Genomic DNA, 18,610 nt, shown 5'->3' with positions numbered 1-18,610 from the left:
TAGAGACAAGGTCTCAGTATGTTGCCTAGGCTGGTCTCAAACTACTGGCCTCAGGTGATTCCCCCTGCCTCAGCCTTCCAAAGTGTTGGGATTACAGGCATGAGCCACTGTGCCCAGCCCTTAGAAATATTATTGAATGATCACCATATGCAAAGGCAGTGGTGGAGTTCCAGGTATTGGGGTGAGAGTTTCAGTCAGACGTATCCCCTGTCTGCAAGAAGCTTATAGTCAGGCAAGCAAGATGACATAAACATAAATAACCAAAATGCTTGGTGAGTGTGTATTGAAGAATTCAGAAGAGAGAGAAAAGTAATAGTTTCAGGGAATTAGAGAAGGCTCCAGGGAAGAGGACGTGGCATTTGATCTGGGCTTTCAAAGAAAGATAGCCAGCATTTTAGATATTCTGAAGTTGGGAGGAGGCCTTCTATATAAAGGAATTGTGTAATCAGGGGATTGTGGGGGAGGTGAAAGTCAGGGAAGGAGAATCGTGGATAGTTCAAACAGAATAAATGATAAAGGAGAAGATGACTTTTGCTCCAGTTTCTCATGGTCTAGTTTGGAAAAGTCCTATAACCAATAACGTACTTTTAAAATGTATGACTTACTATTTTTGTGGATTTCCTTTATTGTTACATTTTTATCTTTTCACTCTTATTTGTTACCTATGTTTGAAAATCAGTAGAAAGGAAAATTGAATTACTGTACTTGTTTGTTAGCAGCTGTGGCAATTTAGCTGTGGAAGATGATTTATTTTACCCTAAATGGGGTTTAGGGATTATCTATGAGGATGATCTGATGTTCACCATATTTCTGTTTATTGAATACTAATGTTTTGCTGAGTGCTTTACTTTTATCATCTTTTTAAGTCCCAAAACAACTTTGTGAGGTATAATTACCACTTTATAAGATGAGGAAACTGAATCTCAGGGAGCTCAAGGAACTTGTCTCAAACTACACAGGTAGTAAAGGGCCGAGCTGGAATTCAAGACAGGTAAATCAGACTCTTTGGCAGATAGTTACACTTAGATTGAACTGTGCAGTACACACTTCACAGAAGAGAAAATTCATACCTAGAAGCATTAGATCTTAGAGAGTGGGAGATGGAAACTTGTAACTGGCATTTGACAAGCCTATTTCATAGATAAAAGATATTTAAATAGAAAACCCTGTAACTAGGCTGGGCATGGTGGCTCATCCGGTATAATCCCAGCAGTGTGGGAGGCTGATGCAGGAAGATCACTTGAGGCCAAGAGTTCAAGACCAGCCACGGCAACATAGACAGACCCCATCTCTACCAAAACTAGAAAAAATTAGCTGGGCATGCATGCCTGTAGTACTAGCTACTCCAAAGGCTAAGGTGGGAACTTGGAAGGTCAAAGGCACAGTGAGCTATGATCATGCCACTGCACTCCAGCCTGAGCAACAAAGCAAGGCCCTGTCTCTAAAACCACACAACTGTAACTGAAATTAATTCAGACCTTTATTACAAAGATGTCAAGACATCTGTCTTGCAGTAAAAGGACCAACTTAAAGAGACTACAGGAAAGGTTAAGGGTTGGGGGGAGTATAGAGGAAGCACCAAAGATGTACTTGCTCTCATTTCCTGAGAAGAACCAACTTTTTCCTTTAGGAAATGAGACACAAGAGGGAGCGTAGGTCTATATCATTTTAATAGTCAAAGAATGAGTTTAAATAGTTAAATGGCTTTTTTGTTTTGGTTTGGTTTTTGGGTCTTGGTTGTTTTTGAGACGGAGTTTCAATCTTGTTGCCTAGGCTGCAGTGTAGTGGCGCAATCTCGGTTCACTGCAACCTCCACCTCCTGGGTTCAAGTGGTTCTCCTGCCTCAGGCTCCCAAGTAGCTGGGATTACAGGCATCTGATACCATGCCCTGCTAATTTTTTTTTTTGGATTTTTAGTAGAGATGGGGTTTCACCATGTAGGCCAGGCTGGTCTCGAACTCCTGACCTCAGGTTATCCACCCACCTCGGCCTTCCAAAGTGCTAGGATTACAGGTGTGAGCCACTGTGCCTGGCCCCAGTTAAATGTTTTTTGTTTGTTTTAAATTCAAGTACTCTTGGAATGGGGGCTGGGGGGAAAAGATAATTCTCATCCACTTAAAACCATCCAGGTTTGTTAAATAGACCAGTCTATGTGTTTGTTGTGTAGGTCACCTGGCCTATGTAAGACTTGTGAGAAGAATATTGTGTGGGGAAGTTATTTCATTGAAAATGGCAATGGCAAAGATATGTTCAAAAACAACTGACGAAAAATAGATAGGTTTCTCTATTCCTAGATAGATAATAGTACCCTGGATTAGAGCCAGGTTATTGTATATTGACTCCTTTTGTGTAAAAACACTGAAGCGGTATGTGTGTGTGGTGGGAGAAATGATAAAGCAAACACAAATTTGGTATTTTCTCTCAGAAATAATTGTTTTCCGGCCGGGCGTGGTGGCTCACGCCTGTAATCCCAACACTTTGGGAGGCTGAGGCAGGCGTATCACGAGGTCAGGAGATCAAGACCATCCTGGCTAACATGGTGAAACCCCGTCACTACTAAAAATACAAAAAAATTAGCTGGGCGTGGTGGCAGGCGCCTGTAGTCCCAGCTACTTGGGAGGCAGAGGCAGGAGAATGGCGTGAACCCAGGAGGTGGAGCTTGCAGTGAGCTGAGATCGCGCCACTGCACTCCAGCCTGGGCGACAGAGCGAGACTCCGTTTCAAAATAATAATAATAATAATAATTGTTTTCCCCTCTGTGTATATATGGAGCTCCTTCAAGGGGTCCCTGCAGGGGATGGAGTGGCGATTGTGTTGAGATGGAGTCTCTGCTGTCACACAGCACACAGTCAGCAAGGGGAGGAAGTAGACGTTCATCAAGGAGTCTATGAGTGCAGTGTATAGTAAGAACAGCAAAAGTATGGTGCGTGTGTGTGAGTGCAGCTGTGGTTAAGAAAGGTTTCCCTCAGGAAGAGATGATGAAGCGATTTAACAAATGAGTAGAGGAGGAGGCGTGGGAGGTCAATGGCTAGCGAAGCCTGTTCCCACAGTGCATATGCAGAAACAGCCTCTGGTGTGAGGGCCCACAGAGCATTTCACGTACAGAATGAAGCCTGGTGGGACTGCAACACAGAGGCGGAAGGTGGGTTAGACTGGAGAGGTAGACAAGGGGCCTAGTGGTACAAGGGACCTAGTGGTTAAATGTCCTGACACATTTGCTTTTTGAAAATACTACTCTGAGTACAATGAGGAAACAAAAATGGAGGAGGGATAAGAGTAAATGAGAGGAAATCATTACACTGCCTCAGGTGAGACCATGTCTCTTTTATTCTTGTTTCTCCAGTGTACTCAAAAAATATGTATGAGGGCCGGACATGGTGGTTTACGCCTATAATCCCAACACTTTAGGAGGCCAAGACGAGTGGATCACCTGAGGTCAGGAGTTCGAGACCAGCCTGATCAACATGGAAAAGCCCCGTCTCTACTAAAAATACAAAAACTAGCCTGGCGTGGTGGCGCACGCCTGTAATTCCAGCTACTTGGGAGGCTGAGGTGGGAGAATTGCTTGAAACTGGGAGGTGGAGGTTGTAGTGAGCAGAGATAGCACCACCGCACTCCAGCCTGGGTGACAGAACGAGACTCTGCCTCAAAAAAAAAAAAGTATGGGGTGAACGAAGATGATAGTACTGGGTGGAGGCAGTGAAGATGGAGAAAAGTGGACAAATTCGTGAATGTAAGACTTGAGATAGATGAGATATTGGATATAAGGGAAGAGGAATTTCCAGGGATAACTCTTAGGTCATTGACGCCTTGAGAACAGAAGGAAGTTCTTGGGGGGAAACCCTGTGGAATGAGAAGAGAAGAAAGATTGGAACTGAGTCGTGAGGAGTGGCGGCATTTAATGGCTGCCTAGAGGGGCTGACTGAATGTGGAGTAAAGGCAGAGAAATGCCTCACTGATACCAAGAAAAGAGTGTTTCGGTGAGGTGAGAACATCCATTGTCAGTTGCTGCTTCAAGAAGTCTAATAGGACAAGTAGTGCCAGATGCCCATTAGACATGGAGATCTTGAGACCTTAGCACAGGTTGTTTGAGTAGCATAATGGAAGCAGAAATATTAGGTGGTGGAGCTGTTCGTTCGGGAGTGAATGGGCAACGTGGAGTGGGAACATATAGTTGGGGAGTGGGTCATTTTGTGCCAATTTTGTACTATAGGTATGTATAGTAATTCCTTCCCAACTATTTGAAATTGTAGTATATACAGTTTATTTTTTGTATGCCTCAAATATGGTGTATAAAAATTGCAAGTGACTTCTTTTGGGGATAACTTTTTTTTTTTGAGTTGGAGTCTCACTCTGTTGCCCAGGCTGGAGTGCAATGGCACAATCTCAGCTCACTGCAACCTCTGTCTCCCGAGTTCAAGCAATTTCTCCTGCCTCAGCCACCCTAGTAGCTGGGATTACAGGCATGTGCCACCATGCCTAGCTAATTTTTACTAGAAACAGGGTTCGCCATCTTGGCCAGGCTGGTCTCGAACTTCTGGCCTCAAGTGGTCTGCCTGCCTCGGCCTCCCAGAGTGCTGGGATTACAGGCGTGAGCCACCACGCCCGGCCCTTTTGGGAATAACTTGAAATACTAGGGAGCTAAGAACCAAAAAAGTGGTAAGGCAGGAGGTAGATCAAAAATAGATACATTTTCACTAACAATTCTTGTGGGAGAGAGAGGGAATTTACAGGAAAAGTAAACTCAATCCTTTGAGTCTGATTTTGTATCTCCCAGTGAGGCAGTTTGAGGAACCCTGACTCAGCGAGGCCAAGTAAGTTCGATAGAGAGTTGCCCCAAGCTTTTTCCATCTCAAGCATCTGTGGCTATGAACTGTGGAAGCCTAAAAAGTAGGAATCAATAACTCTGGGTCACAAATTCAGAAAGCCAAGGAATGTGGTCATAAAGCCAAAATGCTTTTAAAATTACTTGGTTTTTCAACAAGGGTGCCAAGACAGCTCAGTGGGGAATAGTCTTTTTAACAAATGGTATGATTGGATGTCCACATGTAAAAGAATGAAGTCGGACCCCTCCCTTACACTATATATAAAAATTAACTCAAAATGGATCATAGACCTAAATATAAGAGCTGCGCTATTAATTATAAACCTCTTAGAAGAAAACATAGGAGTAGAGCTTCATGACCTTGGGTTAGGCAATGGTTTCTTAGATACAAATCAAAAATACAAATGACAAAAGAAAAAATTGGACTATATCAAAATTAAAAACTTTTCTGCTTCAAATGATACTATCAAGAAAGCAAGAAGACATTACAGGAGGGAAATGAATAAGGGACTGGTATCTAGAATATATAAAGAACTCTTACAGCTCAATAACAAAAAGACAACCTCATTTTAAAATGGGCAAAGGGTCTGAATAGACATTTCTCCAGTAAAGATATACAAATGGCCAGTAAGCACAGGAAGATGCTTTGCATCATTAGCCATTAGGGAAATGCAAATCAAAGCTGCAATGAGAATGTATCATATCGGCTAGGATGACTGTCAGTCAGTGTTTACATTATTATTACAAGTAAATGTTATTCTCAAGTGTCTTAGTCTGTTCTGCATTGCTATGAAGGAATACCTGAGAATGGGTAATTTTTGAGGAAAAAAGGTTTCTTTGGCTCACTTTTCTGCTCCTGGGAAGATTGGGCTTCTAAAGTGGAAGCCTCAGGCTGCTTCTGTTCATGAAGGAAGGCGGAGGGGAGCTGGCATGTGCACAGATCATGTGGCAAGAGAGGAGGCTAGAGGACTGAGGCATGCCAGGCTCTTTTCAACAGCCAGCTCCTGGGCTCTAATAGAGCGGGAACTCACTCCCCACAACCAAGGGAGGACTTTCATCTATGCATGAGGGATCCACCTCCATGACCCAGACACTTTCCATTAGGACCCTCCAACATCGAGAGCAAATTTCAACATGAGGTTTGAAGGGGACAAACATCCCAACTATAGGAGCAAGTGCTATATTATGATTACATTTTTCTTACAAATTTGTTTTTTCCTAGGGCTAATAACGCCTGTTTTTAAAAGATTTGCTTAGTTTTCTGTGTAACTATTGCTGTTTTTCCCTGTGTACTCCACATGCCTTGAATATATAAAATAACCTATCCTTTTGCACCTCTCTTCTGCTTTTGCCCCTTTGAGACCTCATCCTAGAGCTCTCTGGACTCTTCTGGCATGTCTGCACACCAGGCCTGCTGGCTGTATTCCTGGGACTTGCCTTTGCTTCTTCCCTGAGTTAGACCTCTCTTTTCTAATATCTTATGTCTTGATTTTTGTATACTCATTTACTGAAGTACATCTTCCTGTGAAAGAGTACATAGAAAGTAAATTGTTGAGTCCTTACATGTTTGAAAAATGCATTTATGTAACTCTCATTATACTTGGTTAATAATTTGGCTGAGGAGGCAGAGGCTGCAATGAGCCGAAACTGCACCCCTGCACTCCAGCCTGGGTGACAGAGCAAGACTGTCTCAATAATAATAATAATAAGGCGGCTGTATGTGGAATTTGAGTCTGGAAGTCATTTTCCATAGAATTTTGAAGGTACCTTGTTGTCCTCTGCTATCTGCTCTTGCTATTGAGATGTGTTTTCCCATTCAGACTTCCATTCTTTAATATGTAGCGTGACTGTATAATTTATTATCGAAACTGGGACATGTAAGGTGCTAGCCTGACAACATATTAGGACAACAGGTGTAAACCAGGACTTTCTTGGTAAACTGGGACATATGGTCACCCTGTTTATATGTAACCTATTTTTTCTTTAACTGCTTAGGATCTTCTCTTGACCTCTGGTGTTCTATATTTCATGATGACGTGTCTTGACAAAGGCCCTTTTTTATTCATTGCACTAGGTCTTTGCAGGTGTATTCCTGTTCTTTCTATGATTTTGGAAAATTTTCAGTATTGCTTCAAACTTTTTCTCCCAACCTTTGTTTGTTAGATGTTTGACTTTCTGGATTATCCTCTAAATTTTTGTCTTGTCTTGCAAATAAACAAGGGGATATTATCTTTTTGCTTTTTGGCTTTCTTTTTGTTTTATATCAGAGATTTTCATTCATTTATCTTTAAGTTCTTCTGTTGGATTTTTAAAAATTTTCTGTTTAGTGTTTAATTTTTCATTTTAGTCTTTTTCACAGCATCCTGCTCTTATCAAAGTATACCCTCTCCCACTTCTGGGATATTCATTGTAAGTTTGGAGTTTTTTTTCTCCTTTTTAAGCATTTACTTTGTTCTCTGCATTGCTTCCTCGAGTCTCTTTTCTACTTGTTTGGTCTCTGCATGAGGATTCCCTCAGATGCAGGTGATCCTTAACTGTCTGTTCATATTTAAGAGTAAAGCATTAAAGTTTATTATTTGGAATCTCTGAAACGGGCAGAGCTTTTTGGCTTCTTTAAATATAGTTAGGTTGTGAATTGACTTCTTTGTTAGAGTAGCCTTGGATGTCAGAATTTGTATTTGTTTGCTTTGTTTTGTATATATCTATTTGTGCTGCTATAGCAAAATACCACAGATTGGGTAATTTTAAAAGAATGGAAATTTACTTCTCACAGTTCTGGAGGCTGTGAAGTCCAAGAACAAGAAGCTGGCAGTTTCTGTTGTCTGGTGAAGGCTGCGCTCTGCTTCCAAGATGGTGCCTTGATGCTGAATTCTCCTGAGGGAATTCATGGGGCAGAAGGTGGAAAGGCAAAAGGGACAGACTTCCTCCATCATGCCCTTTTAGAGGGATGCCTAATCCCCTCCACAAGGGCAGAGCCTGTGTGACTCAATCACCTCCCAAAGGCCATTCCTTCCAATACTGTTGCATTGAGGATTAAGTATGTTCAACATATGGATTTTGGGGGACACATGCAGAAGACCATAGCAACTTCGAAATCTAATTTTGGCGGTGGGAGGGCAGACACCTTTCAGTTTCTTCCAGAAAAGACTCCTCTGCTTTCCTAACTAGGAAATTATAGAATAGGCTGTTAGCTTTGTACAAATAAGGTGGGAGAAAGGGAGAGGTTTCAGAGATTAACATAGAGCTTTTCCCTTGTACCCCATTCCAGCCTTCTTTGCCTGGTGTCCTCTATTCTGGAACTTCTGTGGTTCAGTTTTTCCAAAGAATAAAATTTCTTTTTTCTCGCGAGCGGAGGTGGATGGTAGAGGTGGTTAGTCACTTGGCCGTGTGGGATAATGGAGAAGGGCCAAGTGGTTCTGCTCCTTCCCTTTTTCCCACCTTGCGTGGTAACTGCCAGAGAGCTGATCCTCACAGGAATTCTGCAGCCTAATACAATTGGCTTCATCTTCACCTTTATTCACTCTGGTCATTTGGGTGATAACTCCTGCATGTCCTTACTGTCTTGGAAAAATTTATGAAAATATGCACACATTAGCTCTCCCTTTCTCTTTTTTCTTGTAAGTTAGTATTTATTTTATTCCTCAACTGTCTCTTAAAGGGGTTGAGAAGAGATAAACTAATGTGTTCAATCTGCCATTTTTAACTGTTTCTAGCATGCATTTTTTTCTAGTGAAAGTATTATAAACGTTGATTAGATGCTTAGTAGTACTATTAGTGCTGTTCCTCAGGTATATTGGTATGGGTTAAATAGGTTTCTGTGGCCGACCTGAAAACCTAACTGTATCTATGATTTTCCCCTAGAACTAGAGGTATAATCAAGCCTTTCTGAATTGATTATCTGGAGGAATTTTAACAGACGAGAGCAAAAACATTTTATCTCTCTCTCCATTTTCCAAATCACATAGAAAATTACTACAAATACTGTATCATCATTGTTGAAATAAAAGGCTCTAATAATTGTATCAGAAACTTGAATTTTAGTAGAAAGGTTTATTTGTAAAGTTAAAGCTATACAAATTAAAATCAGAAAATTGAATTCTTCAGCCAATATCCTCAAATCTTTTTTTTTAGCAACTTTTTTGAAAGCAATTTTATAATTAAATTTAAACCCAGTGATAATGGTAGCTGTGGGAAACAGTAATATTTGTTTAACTGTATTTTTTGTTGTTGTTGCTTTCTTTTTCTTACCATGGACACAACAGAATCTTCTGAAATATTGGACTGAATAAACTACACCTAGCTAGATAGACCAATAAAACAATCTTCCAAGTCATGAATGAGTAAAAATAGTCATACAGAGCGCTTGTGTGTGAAAATGCAGCTCAGACTATATATAGTACACAAAGTGCTTGAAAGTAAATGCTGCACCAACTTGGTGTTGGAATTGTGGAGACCACTGCAAATGTAATAGATCCACTGCAGTTGTGAGCTCCAATTTCCAGCCTTCGGCAAGGGCATATTCTTCCCGAGGATCACCCTGTTGTGCTGGGGCAGCCTTCTATGAGCACTTCCTCCCCAGTGACCCTGACTGCCCAGTCTCAAGGGATCTGAGAAAATAAGGAAAACCAGGAATGGTTGTTGTAATCTTTTGTGTGGCTGGAACAAGGTAAGGGCAATGAAATGCAATTATTCCATTATTTTCCTTCCTTTTTATTTTTCTTTCTCTTTTATTTCTTCTTTATAATTATTATTAACCACTCCCTCTCACTCCCCCTACTCCTTGCTTCTGACAGAATATTGACTAGGAACCAGAAGCCCATTTCTGCTTAGCCTTAAGGGCAGCTGTTTACACAGCAGCAGTGTTACATAGGTTTACTGTGTCGTATGTCTGTGTAACACTGGATTTGGATCTTGTATTTAGCTGCCAGAAGTGACTGTGATGAAGTAGGAGAGATAAACTGATAGATTGGCTGCCAGAAAGATGTTGGGAATCAATCAGATAAACAGGGTAGAGAAATAGCTTGCTGTTTTCTAGTGATAATAAAACCAGCGGCTTCTGGTCCCTGCATTCTTAAACATAATTGCTGTGGTAATAATGTCCAAAATAAGCAAATGAAAAAACATCACAGGAGGTTTTCTAATTGCAATTGAGATATCCTTTTCCCTTTTTCAATAAAGATTCATCTTTTGGAAGTGAATATTTTTATAAATTTATTTTACTTCTTCCAGTGCCTACTTACATAAACATATGAAATTAGAAAGAGACCTGCTTTCAGAGGGATTTATTTCTGTGTCTTCATCCTCCCACAGGCTTCAGCTATTTGATTTGGTGAAATATCTCTATTGCCACCATGCCTCACCTACAAAATAATGGCTAATTTTTATGAAGAAACAAGTTTTAAGGTTAAACTTGGATTATTGACAGATGATTAGCAGAACTAGTTTATCTTAGCGTCTTCACTTACATTTCTCTCAGAAGATTTTTGGAATTTTAATCTCTGTTTCTCTTTCTCTGCATTTGGTACTTGTAGTTCTATTATCGTAATTTAGGGTTTTTCTCCTTTAGTGTTTAACTTTTAAAACCATTGCTTCTCTTCACCCAGGACTTTTAAGATTCAGTGCAGATTCATAAGTCTGTACGAAAGGTACAGACGCAGATTTCAACTGGGTGCAGTGGAGTCAGGGTTAAAATGACAGTAGAAGAGTCATTTAGAATAACTCCCATGGAGTTTATTATATGGGACGAGAGACTAATCTTCTGTGGTGTATTTGCAGTATACAAATGACTTTCTTTAGGTTCCCTCCCTCTTAAAATTTTTGGCTATGAATGTGTTGGTATCATGTGTGGCTAAATCACTTAATACCAAGCGTGGTAGAGTAGCAGGTATGGGAAACAAGAGGATGATGCACACACTTTTAATTACGAACAGTAAAGGCTTTTTGCCTGAGGAAGACCTTTCTGACTGTTGGAGGTTATAGTTCAGAAGTTAACCTTGCACCATTATCCTATTGGTGAGGAGCTGATGCATTTCCCTTTTTGCCACATGGCCCTTCCCACCTGACCTTTTAAAGATTCTCCATTGATATCAATGGAGTGAACAAAACTAATCATAAAAACGATGAAGGGAATGTTGCACACTCATTGATGTATTTGAAATGAACTGCAGTACAATAAGTCTTCCAAATGGACTTCTGTTCTCAGCTACTGCTAGAGCCACCTTTTTAAAGATATATAACTATGAAAGGGTTAAAGGGAATTCAGTAATGCTCTTGCCACTGTGTTGTCCCTTATTGATTGTAGTTTTAGAGCTGTCACTATGCCATTCAGAATTCCTTCTCTGCCCTTTTAAAACCAGTTGTACTGGAAGATGATAAATAAATGTATTGCTTTCCTTTTTCCCCTAGCTCCTTCGAGAACTCATAGAACGGAAGACCAGCTCCTTGGATCCCAACGATCAGGTGGCCATGGGAAGGTAATCTAGATACAGCTTTCTGTTCATGCAAGCAGCCTATGTAATAGTTTCTCCCCTTGAGTTCCTTTAAGTCTACCTGCAAAGCAATGATTGGTCCTATAATTATTGAAGTTAAGCAAGATAACAAGAGCTAGAAAGAAAACGTGACTGTTTACCCTACATTGCCTAAAGTACAATTTGAAAAGAAATTATAAAACACCAATGTGTTTGTTTTTAGAGTTTGTTTTCCCAAGTCTTTCTGATGCTCTTTGCTCCCTGGTTTGCGTTGTGATTGTATCCATATCAATCTGTTGACCAGTGGATACAAAGCAGTCACCCAAATGTGAGCTCTCAGCTGTCGGAACATGGCACTGCACACAACAGGTTCCTTGCTCTCAGTCGAATCTGCTTTGTTAGAGTCTGCCCTAATTTAGACCTCCACCCCTTCAGTAAAAGCTTCAGCACAATTAGAAATGGTACGTGGCAGCATTACCCAGATGTCAGGGCAGAATGTAAAGTAGTGAAGGAAGGCTCTTGTGTGTATGCTTCATCCTGTGGTTGGAAAATAAAAAGGGCATTTAGAGTGCTACCTAATGAATAGTGTACATTTAAATAGCCATGAGCCATAATTTGCAAAAGCATGAAAGGAAACAAAAGCTGCAAGTGCCAGAATGGGATTCTAGGCAGAGCAGCCTTTCGAGAAAGCAATGAAAAATTTGTGTTGATGAAATAATTTTATTTGAGTAAAATATTATTTGAATTTTAGGGTAGGATGTTGTTGATGTTTCGTTTATCTCTGGAATGTTATAGAGAGCTGTTCACTATAAATTTAATGTGATAGAGCAAATTGCATTTAAGTGGTGATTATATTGTACATTTATCTGACTTTACAATAAAATAGATTATGGTAATTAAGATTATATTAAGATTACAGTAATTGGATTTCCCTAGATTTTTTTTTTTTTTCTGGTGTTGAGTTTTCGTTGTATAAATCAGGTAAGATGACTAGCTGCTGCTGCTGTTTCTCCTTCTTTTTCTTTTTTTCACTTTAGTTCATATGAGCAATTTATGAAGATTTTCTTAGCCTAGTATCCCTTATTGAAAAATTAATTCCTTCGTATCTAAAATGACTGCAGAATATGTGAATCTTGTTTGGATTCTGATCCAAACAAGCCAACTGTAAAATTGAGACATTCCAGGAAATGTGAAGACTGACTGAGTATTTGGTAATAAAGAATTATTGTTGACTTTTTTTTTAGATGTGGTAATGGTATTGAGATTATATTAAGGGGAGAAGAGTCCTTATATCTCCTCTTGTATAGCGACATGTACTGAAGTATTTATAGATGAAATGAAAATTAGCAATTTAAAACAAATACAATTAAACAATTTAAAACAATTGAAAACTAGTATCAGTATCAGTAGTGGATAATTATTTAAAAACTAGCAAAAATTGGAAAGCACAAGAAAAAGCACTGAAGGATTACCAAAGGGAGAGTTAGATTTTAAAAATTCATACATTCAAACCAACCAGCAGTTGCAACATTAGTAATAGAACATGCTGCATAGCTAAAACATTAAAAGAAAACCCAAGCAGCTATACTAAATTTGATGGGTTTGCCTGCAGACTGGTAGATTTAGTGCTTGTCACAGCAACTCCAAATACTAAGGAGCATTGTTAACCAAATTTGCTGTAGAATTTCCCAGCTGCCATTTGTTGTTTTACCATTACACAAATCCTGTTCAATTGATTAGTCAGTTTGGCCCCAAACTAGCTTAAGGAACTTGATGTAGGTTGATGATTTCTTTCTGCAGGTTGTTAGAATAATTCCAATTTGTCAATATGTATAACTATTTCTGTTAGTGATGATGCATAATACTGCTTGTGAATTTTCCAGGCAGTGGCTTGCAATCCAGAAGTTACGAAGCAAAATCCACAAAAAAGTAGATAGGAAAGCCAGCAAAGGCAGGAAACTTCGGTGAGTTCCTTTTCGGAAAAAATGTCAACATATATTGTGTATGTATCTCTTCTCTTTCATTCTGGCTGTTATGTCATTTTTCTTTTTCTTCTGATGATTCTGTTTTTAAGGATCAGAAAAATAAACAATATTTGAAGGTTTTTGCAACTCAGTTTTTCTTATTCTAAAATGGAAATATAGTTTCATTGACTTTTGTGCTACTGTTGTGAATGGATGAGTGAAATAATATATGCATTCCTTTGAAAGAGAAAAAATAAGAAAACAAAAGATAGTTGAAATTGTATTAATTTTAACAATTAATTTCTATAGAAACATATAAAAATGTTATGGCCAGACGCAGTGACTCATGCCTGTAATCCTAGCACTTTGGGAGGCTGAAGTGGGCGGATCACTTGAGGTCAGGAGATCCAGACCATCCTGGCCAACATGGTGTCTCTACTGAAAATACAAAAATTAGCTGGGTGTGGTGGTGGGCTTCTATAGTCCCAGCTACTCAGGAGGCTGAGACAGGAGAATCACTTGAACCCGGGAGGCGGAGGTTGCAGTGAGCCAAGATCGTGCCATTACACTCCTGCCTGGGCTACAGAGTGAGACTCCATCTAAAAAAATAATAATAAAAATAAAAATGTTATTGTCTTATCGGTCCATTTTCATGAGCCATATGTGCACACAGTATGCTAAAAAGATATAAGTGAAGGACTACAAGGAATGTTTGAACAAAGTTTTTAAATGAGAGGAGAAATAAAATGTTTATGAGAAAATAGAGAAATTGCTGAGTTTAGGAAAACCCTCCCCTGTGAGTTCTTTACAGAGTTTTATAAGGGCACACATACAAGAAGGAGCAAAGTGGAAACTGACCTCACTGTACTGTTAGACTTGGTAACTGCCGTGTGTGTGTGAAACACAGTATCATCACACAAAGTCTCAGTGTCAAAGAAACTGCCTGTAATTCAGGTGCACACTGAGAGAAAATCTTAACTTGTTTTAGGACAGTTTCAGGCAGGTAGTCAAACCCATATCCTTATTAGAACCTGCCTATCATTAAATTCCCTTTAGACAAATGTGGGTCTGATTTTTAAAGATCTTCAGAGAAGTAGATTTTTTCAGTTACTTTAATTAACTTGTTTTAGTATTTACCACAACTCATCAGGAAATGCTGATTTTTCTCTAACTTTGCAAAAGTATACAGTATCATCAACTTTGCAAAGTATCATCCTTTGATTTAGGGTCGCTTTTTTTAAATCTCAGGTTAAATTGTTAGAATTTGCTTACCTCTTTTTATATCTTGAAATTTCCAAATTTTCATAGTTCTCTAGGTTCATTTTTAGAGGTGAAGAGCATGGACTTAAGACCCAGACTGCCTGAGTTTGAATCCCAGCTTTGACATTGATTAGTAGCTACTTTGGGCAAGACCCTTTAACTCTGTGCTAGTTTCTTCATCTGTAAAATGGATATGATAATATACCAGCCTTGAAGGGTTGCTGTGAGGATTAAATGAATAGTATATGTATGGCTCTTAGAATAGCACCAGGTACATAGTAAGCACTATATAAGTGTTTATTGCCATTACTACTGTCATTATTATTGCTACCAGTATTCCAAGGTTGGGTCAGTCTCTTTTCCTAGTGTTCATTTATTTGTTTACTGAAACGTCTCTTCTGTACCTGTCTCCCCTCAGCCCACTTCAAGGATTTAAAGAAGAATGTTACTAATAGTACTTCATAGGTGACTAGGCTGAATGATTATCTTATTCTTTATTTTGGGGATCAAATTTTTCTCCAGTAATGTACTTTTAAAATTGTAATTTTATGAGGACATAAATGTTCTCTAGAAGGAAGAGCTTAGGATTTCAAATCACAAGACTTGCGTTCAAATCCTGGCTCTGTCTGGTGATATGATTTTGGTTTTGTTCTTTATTCTCTGGGCCTCACTTTTCTCATTTACTAAGTGGAGATAATCCTGCTTTGGGGATTTGGTATGGGAATTAAATGAAATCATGTGCAAATATCTGGTACATAGTAGGCATTCAAAAATGTTCGATTTATCAGTTTGAAAGGAAAAAAAACCAGGATTTTGTTTTAATAGCAACTGCTTTTTATATTAATGAATTCAACTAGCTTCATTAAACTGTTGATTACAGGTATGTGTCAGTGCAATTAGATACCTTTGCTTTTGCAGCATTTTGATAGCGGTGGAGATCCCCACATTCTCATCTATCCAGAGGCAGTAAAATCTTATTCTGGCAAGAGGCATTCTTTTTAAACAGGGTTAAACATGAAAATATTAAATAATAAGTGGTTTTACTGTCCTTCACCCTCTAGGAAGATGGTCATTAGGTGGTAGTTAAGACCCAGTCTGCCCTCAGGGAGCATACACATCATCTGTGGTATATGTGGAGGGTTGGTTCCAGGACGCACAAACACTCCCACACCCCCACCCCTACAGACACCAAAATCCACAATGCTCCATTTCCTTATATAAAATGGCATAGTATTTGCATATAACCTACACGCATCCTCTGTATACTTTAAATAGTCTCTAGATTACTTATAATCCCTAATTCAATACAAATGCCATGTAAATAATTGTTATACTACACCGTTTAGGGAATAATAACAAGAAAAAAAATTGGGACATATTCAATGTAGACACAATCATTTATGTCTTAAGTATTTTTGATCCATGGTTGATTAAATCTGTGGATGCTGAACCCACAGAATCAGAAAGCCAACTAGTCTGGAGAGGGTGGCAGACCCTAGCTAACTGAGGTACTGTGTGGGTGGTGTAGCAGTAGAAATAATCCTGCTCCACCCTTGAGGGATGCAGACTGCTCAGGAAGACTTGCACAAGAAGACATCCTCACTGAGCCTGAGAGATTAGTAGGTGTTTGCCCAGTGGAAGGCAAAGAGAATGTGTGCAGAAAGGTTTGCAGGCTTGAGAGAGTGTGGGGCCCATTTTGGGAACTGTAATTAATTTGTTTTGGCAGAGACTTTTGTAGCAAACTGGGATTTTGAACTAATTGGTCTGATTCCAGAGCCTGTTCTTCTAACCTCTGGATGTTGAATTGTTTCACTGCTAGGACCAACTGGCCTGTACAGGCACCAAAAGTGAATATGAGAGAATGGCAGGAGATAAGGCTGCATGCATGGGTGAATGATAGATCATGGCCATGTTAAGAATTTTGGATTTTATTCTATAGACTGTAGTGAGTCATTGAAAGATTTTAGGCAGAGGAATATTGTTATCACATTCACATTTTAGAAAGATGATTGGCTGGGCGCAGTGGCTCACGCCTGTAATCCCAGCATTTTGGGAGGCTGAGGCAGGTGGATGGCTTGAGGTCAGGAATTTGAGACCAGCCTGGCCAACATGGTGAAACCTCGTCTCTACTAATAATACAAAAATTAGCCAGGTGTGATAACATGTGCCTGTAGCCCCAGCTACTCCAGAGACTGAGGCAGGAGAATCGCTTGAACCCAGGAGGCAGAGGTTTCAGTGAGCAGAGATCATGCCACTGCACTCCAGCCTGAGTGACAGAGCGAGACCCCATCTAAAAAAAAAAAAAAGGTAATTGTAGGAGATTTTCTATAAAGGACTAGAAAGTTATGAGAGCGAGGCCTGGAAGGAATAGGAGATGACAGATTGAGAGACATTTATACAGGTGAGTAGTTCTTACTTAGGAGTGGCCGCACATGAAGAGGTAAAGGAAAGTGAGAAGGTTGGAATGACTCCCAGGGTTTCAGGGAACTAGATAGGTCTTGGTAGTAATATGTGTAAAAGAGGGGCTGCAAGGAGAACATCTTTTTTGTTGTTGTGTTTTGAGGGAAGGAGTGGATTCAGTTTCTGACCCTTCAGAAATCCAAGTTGAGAGATTTTTCAGTCGAGGGGAGGATGTAGGTATTTATTAGTTGATAGTTTGGCAACAGCTTAATTGCTGTTTCCCAGGGAGAGTACAGTGTGACAAGAATACAGAGTGACAAGAGTAGAATCCTGAAGAATGTCAACATACGTGAGATAGACAGGGTAAGAGGAGCTCATAAAGAATGCTGAGGAACAGTGGCCATTGAGGGAGGAGGGCAGGAGGAGGTTAGTGACAGCGGTGAATACAAGACAGTTGTTTAGTAAGGGGTCAGGAGCGCCTGGTGTGTCAGAGAAATCACAAAGGGCAGCATCATTTCATTTGTGATCACATTTCTTCACGTGAAATATTTGCCTTTGGTTACTGAAGAATTCCAGAAACCTCAAACTAAAACTTTCCATACTTAAAAGGCCTCTAGAATTTCTGTGTAAACTTTTACTGTCTTGATTGGTTTGTTTCATAAAAGCCTTTTGGAATCCAGTTGTAGAGGGAATGAGAGAAATAGAAAACCACCACTAGGGAAACCCCACCCTAATGATTTTTGCAGGCAAGGTTCACCCATAGATGCTAAAATCAATGGGCAAAAGTTTGAGGAGAAACTGTATTTATATGGTCTCTAAGTATCTCCCCCAAGATATTTGTCCATTACGAAGAGAAACATAGTGGCTTTGCAATAATCTAGCAGATGCCACCTTAACCAAGTGTTCAAGATGAACAGCACCAGTAAAGAGACATATCCACACCCCCTCTGTCTTCAGTGGAAAGATACAACATCATTTCTGTGGTATTCTTGCCACAAAATGCCTAACCTTAATCTCATCATAAAACAGCATATAAATCCACATTGTGAGACACTCTGCCAAATAACTGACCTGCACTCGTCAAGTGTCAAAATAATGAGAAAACAAGGACTGAGGGACTGTCTCAGATTTCAGAATAAGGAGACATCACAGCGAGTTGTAATGTGAGGTCTTAGAAACCTAAAATTATTACAGAACAAAAAGTGTGTAATATGAGTTCATGTGTGTTGAATTGGTTTTGGTTTTGTCATCTGTACTCACCTGGCTCATCTTGAGACCATAAATGTGAGGATGTGGTCAGAATCAGGGAGTAGTCTTTACTCGGCAATAGCATAGCAACTGACATCTCCAGAAATCCCCGGTCAGGCACTGCTAAGCAATTTACATGCAGAGGCAGAAAGAGCACAAGCTCTGGAGCCAAACTTCCTAGGTTTGAAAGCTGACTTTTCCATTTCCCGGCCTGGAGACTTTGGACAAATTTCTTTACATCTCTGTGCTTCAGTGTCCTCATCTGTGAAAGGAGTATGATCATAGAAGTGACATTTCATAGGGTTGTTATGCAGATTAAATGAGCTAATTCATGTGAAGTAACATTGCCAGCATTACATAGTTAGTAAGTAGCAAACTGGGATTTGAACTAATTGGTCTGATTCCAGAGCCTGCTCTTCTCATCTCTGGATATTGAGTTGTTTCACT

General features: G+C 39.7%; 1 protein-coding gene across 1 annotated transcript in view; it reads left to right on the top strand.

Moving 5' to 3' along the window:
- The window catches only part of AATF (apoptosis antagonizing transcription factor), a 133,206-nt gene that overhangs the window by 84,322 nt on the left and 30,274 nt on the right, over positions 1–18,610 (top strand). Inside the window, exons 9-10 of the mRNA XM_011990222.1 lie at positions 11,230–11,297; positions 13,175–13,255. Of these exons, the coding sequence (XP_011845612.1) occupies positions 11,230–11,297; positions 13,175–13,255 (149 nt within the window). The remainder of the gene's footprint in view (positions 1–11,229; positions 11,298–13,174; positions 13,256–18,610) is intronic.

This window comes from Mandrillus leucophaeus, unplaced genomic scaffold (genome assembly GCF_000951045.1).
Source record: "Mandrillus leucophaeus isolate KB7577 unplaced genomic scaffold, Mleu.le_1.0 Scaffold374, whole genome shotgun sequence".
Taxonomy (NCBI): domain Eukaryota; kingdom Metazoa; phylum Chordata; class Mammalia; order Primates; family Cercopithecidae; genus Mandrillus; species Mandrillus leucophaeus.
This window is presented reverse-complemented; position numbering and strand designations above follow the sequence as displayed.